Source organism: Danio aesculapii, chromosome 7, assembly GCF_903798145.1.
Source record: "Danio aesculapii chromosome 7, fDanAes4.1, whole genome shotgun sequence".
NCBI classification, from domain to species: domain Eukaryota; kingdom Metazoa; phylum Chordata; class Actinopteri; order Cypriniformes; family Danionidae; genus Danio; species Danio aesculapii.
The window spans coordinates 16,132,630-16,137,204 of NC_079441.1; the positions used below are offsets into that span (position 1 = coordinate 16,132,630).

Genomic DNA, 4,575 nt, shown 5'->3' on the forward strand with positions numbered 1-4,575 from the left:
CACTGCCGCACCTGCGCAGCCATCTTGTACTTCGAGCGAGGGGCATATCGGAAGGAAGGAAGAAAAAGCTGAACAAAATAACAGCGTATCGCGTTATATGGTCAGTAATGTCCGTCAAGTGACTGGATCCAACGAGAAGAGCGTATTGAGGTGTGATCGGAGGGGGTAAATCAGAGAAAGCTGCCCCAGTGCCTCGGGAATCCAGACGTACAAGTCATCCTCTTCATCATTATCGCCTCTGCTCGCGGAGAAAAGAGTACGATCTCCTGCTGAACCCGACGACAACGCCACAAACACGCCATGAATCCTGAATAGTGAGTATTTTAGGCCTGGTTTTAGTTGCGGGTGTCAGTGTTTGTATAATCATGAAGCGTCAGTGTTACTAGCTTTGTCTAGCTCGAACGGCTAACAACGTCCGGAACTAGCGGCGAATTCAGAGGATGTTTGTTCATTTTGAGCCTGTATTTAGATTGTTTATTTATCTAAATGACATAATTGTTTAGTCTTAAACGTTTAAACTGCAATTCGGTTGCTATTTCGTGTTTATATCACGTAATTTCAGCATCTGCCGTACTGCGTGACGTCATTTTTGGCGTGTTGCGTTGCGACGCAGTGACGTCATTAGTTTACTGACGCGCAGCTGAATCCAGCTGTCAAAATGGATCTCGCATATAAGCGCAAATGCCCGCATCACACGGTGTTTTGAACCATATACGAGCCTTTCATTGTGAGGCGTCCAAGTGTCATGTGGTTTTTATTAGGCCTGTGAATTGAAAGTCGGTCTTACGGCTTGAAGGGTCATGAAGAGAAGAAGCGTCGTATCCAGTGATTTCTTATTAGCATGTGGTCAGTATAGAGATAAAGTTGGCTTTATATTCACACATTAAGAGTTTCTCTTTAATAATGTATCGTTAATTTCAGAAAAAAAAATTCTTTGCACATTTTAAATAGTGAACTTAAATTAGCATCCAATTACTATTAATCAACAACAGTGTTCACAGTCAAATAAATAGTGATAATGTTGTTTTGAAGTTATATTTACATGTGATTTCAGACCGAATATTCAAAGTACCATGGTAAACAACATAGGGAGCATGTCACAAGCTGTCACTGAACAAATGTGCAAATATAAAACCAACTCTACCTCAGTGCGGTCAGTTTACTAGTTTGTTGGTAGTATAGAGAAAATTTATGAATAATATATGAATATCATGAAGTAAGAATAACACATACAGTGATTTTTGTATCTTAAATCCATCTACGGTTTTACAACTTTATCTATTTAACTAGATATAGATGCTAAGAAACACACAAACATGTCTGTGTGAGTTTGCTAATGACCAGTTAAACATTAAACATGTAGTCTTCACCTCAAACCTATAAGTATGCTCAAATGAACAGATTTCACATTTAATTTATTTGTGTGTATCCAGAAATTCTGCATTAGATTAACCCCTTCAGTTGTCTTAAATGCATAAGATGTTAAAAAAAAAAAAAAAAAACTTGAAAAATCTAAAAACCACTAGAGCAGTGTTATATGTTTTGCTAACTTATGTACTTTCATTTTCCCAAATGTTTTGAAAAATGTTTAAATCCAGACAATGTTCTTATGTGTCGGTTTCCTGTTTGTTTTTTTTGAAACGGTAAACATGTCAGGCTAAATAATTACAGTGAATCATTGACTTCTGCTGTCTTCATTTGTTTCAAAAACACAGATTTCTTTACAATTTAAAACGGCATCTTTGGATATTTTTCTGCTGGAGATACTGTTGTCCTGAATAAACTTAATGTAAATAAAAAAATCTTTCACATATCTGAGGAACGGTATTACAGAAAATGTTAGTGGTTTTAAAACCTTGACTATTCCAAACTGCGGTATAACTTGAAAACGGTTATCGTCCCATGCCTAGTGTCAGAAGCTTAATGTTGTGTAACGCCATCTAATGCAAGAAGTGATTTTGCATACTCTTCTGCTCAACGCCAGTGAAAATCACTTGTGTTTGAATCCGGAAAAACATCTCAAAACGCTGACGATAAAGGCAAATAAAAAACATCCGGGTGTATGAGGGGTACATCCGGGGGTACGAGCCTTAACACTGTTAGATTTAGGGTTGTCAAAAGTATCAAGTTTGGTACCAGTTGGTACTGAAATTTTAAAAATGTCAATTTCTCCCTTATATTTGATTGCTGTTGAGCACGTTCTCTGTGGGAAACGTTTTCGAATTCGAAAACTCAAAGCGCAATAGCAGTTTACTTGCCTTTTAAGAGTCATCAGATAAAAACCTTTTTTAATGATCTACTCAAGAAAAAAACATCATGACCTACATCATGAAGGGCTTGAGGGTGATTAAATTAAGCTAATATTAATTATGAGGGGATATATCCATTTAATTAAATTATATTCACCCGTCAGCTTTGGCCATTGATAAACTTGCTAATATTTCGTTCATGAATAAGCCAAGACTAAGGTTTTCCTGTTGTTTGTGGGTTTAACACCTCTAGCTTTCCCCTTGACTCATGCAAGCACTCTGTGTATCATCAGAACACCAACTGACCCTTGATTGCTTCACAACTGTTGTGTGGTGCAACATTTCTCAGTTTGTCTAATGTTAGTACCTGAATCCAGAATAGGTCCCTCATTGCAACAGTGTCATCGCTGGAATCACATTGGCTCAGCTGTATTTTGAGCTGGTGGCAGGGGATACTTTGTTTATGCTGATTTTGTTTTGAACCTTCTTCACTGTCAGCGTGATGCTGGTTCCTGGCTGGCGATTCTTGAAATGGCAGTTGATTTAGCAACTCTGTAATCTGATGTAGTTTTCAAACCGCTTAACATTTAAACAGCATAATGGCACCTGATTAATTATACAAGTAAATCTAAAAGTATGTTGTTGTTAATTGAAATGAAGCTGACAGCAAATATTAAATGGAAAAAGTGCAAATTAGGAATGCAAGTTGAAAATGACTAAATGTAAAAAAAAAATAACACTTCTAAATGAAAGCTAATCAAGTTAGGAATAAATAGCAATTTAGTATATGGGTCAAGGGTGAGATGTGCCATTTTAGTGTCCACAGCAAAACTTATTTTTAAAAAAGTGATTTGATGTACTTAAAGCATATTAAAAGCAAATATAGTGCCTGCTTTAATGTTTCAAAACCTCTTGTGGAGAGAAAAAATGGCAAGAATATGGGTAAATGTTGCATTGTCATTCAGTGTAACAAATACACTCATCTGCACTTTATTAGGTACACCTGTCCAACTGCTCGTTAACGCAAATTTTTAAACGGCCAATCACATGGCAGCAACTCAATGCATTTAGGCATGAATTGACTTTGAACATGGCATGGTTGTTATTGCCAGATGGGCTAATTTGGAGTATTTCAGAAACTGCTGATCTACTGGGATTTTCACGCACAACCGTCTCTACGGGTTAAAGTGAATGGTCTGAAAAAGAGAAGATATCCAGTGAGTGGCAGTTCTGTGAGCGCAAATGCCTTGTTTATGCCAGAGGTCAGAGGAGAATGGCCTGACTGGTTCGAGCTGATAGAAAGGCAACAGTAACTCAAATAACCACTTGTTACAGCCGAGGTAGGCAGAAGAGCATCTCTGAACGCACAACATGTCCAACCTTGAGGCGAATGGGCTACAGCAGCAGAAGACCACACCGGGTGCCACTCCTGTCAGCTAAGAACAGGAAACTGAGGCTAGATTTTGCACAGGCTCACAAAAACTGGACAATAAAAGATTGGAAAAACATTGTCTGGTCTGAGTCTTGATTTCTGCTGGGAAATTCGGATGGTAGGTTCAGAATTTGTCGTCAACAACATGAAAGCATGGATCCATCCTGCCTTGTATCAACGGTTCTGGCTGCTGGTGGTGGTGTAATGGTATGGGTGATAATTTCTTGACACACTTTGGGCCCATTAGTACTAACTGAGCATCGTGTCAATGCCACGGCCTACTTGAGTGTTGTTGCTGACCATGTCCATCCCTTCATGACCACAGTGTACCCTCTTCAGATGGCTACTTCCAGCAGGATAGAATCATCTCAGACTGTTTTTATGAACATGACAATTTACTGTACTCAAATGGCCTCCACAGTCACCAGATCTCATTCCAATAGAGCATTTTTGGTATGTGGTGGCACGGGAGATTCGCATCAAAGATGTGCAGGCGACAAATCTGCAGCAACTGCGTGATTCTATCATGTCAATATGGACCAAAATCTCTGAGGAATATTTCCAGTACATTGTTGAATCTATGCCACGAAGAATTAAGGCAGTTCTGAAGGCAAAAGGGTGTCTAACCCGGTACGAGTAAGGTGTACCTAACATTGTGGCTGGTGAGTGTATGTTTATGTAAATTGAAATTATATACTTATTTTGACTGGCACTTAAAATATTTATATATATTTTTAATTAAGAACTTCTTGATTAAAAAAAAAAAAGGTAAAAGCTAATGATCTGAAGGGTAGTGGTAAAGATTCAGATTATTTCCATTTTGATTGATCCTTTTAATATCATAAAATTATTATTTTCCCAAGTATTTTAGTACATAAACAAAGTATTTAGTTT

General features: G+C 37.9%; 1 protein-coding gene across 1 annotated transcript in view; it reads left to right on the top strand.

The window, feature by feature from the left end:
• Positions 1-4,575, top strand: part of rab1ba (zRAB1B, member RAS oncogene family a) — a 16,684-nt gene continuing 12,109 nt past the window's right edge. Inside the window, exon 1 of the mRNA XM_056461129.1 lies at positions 1-314. Coding sequence (XP_056317104.1) covers positions 301-314 — 14 coding nt within the window. The 5' untranslated portion in view covers positions 1-300. The remainder of the gene's footprint in view (positions 315-4,575) is intronic.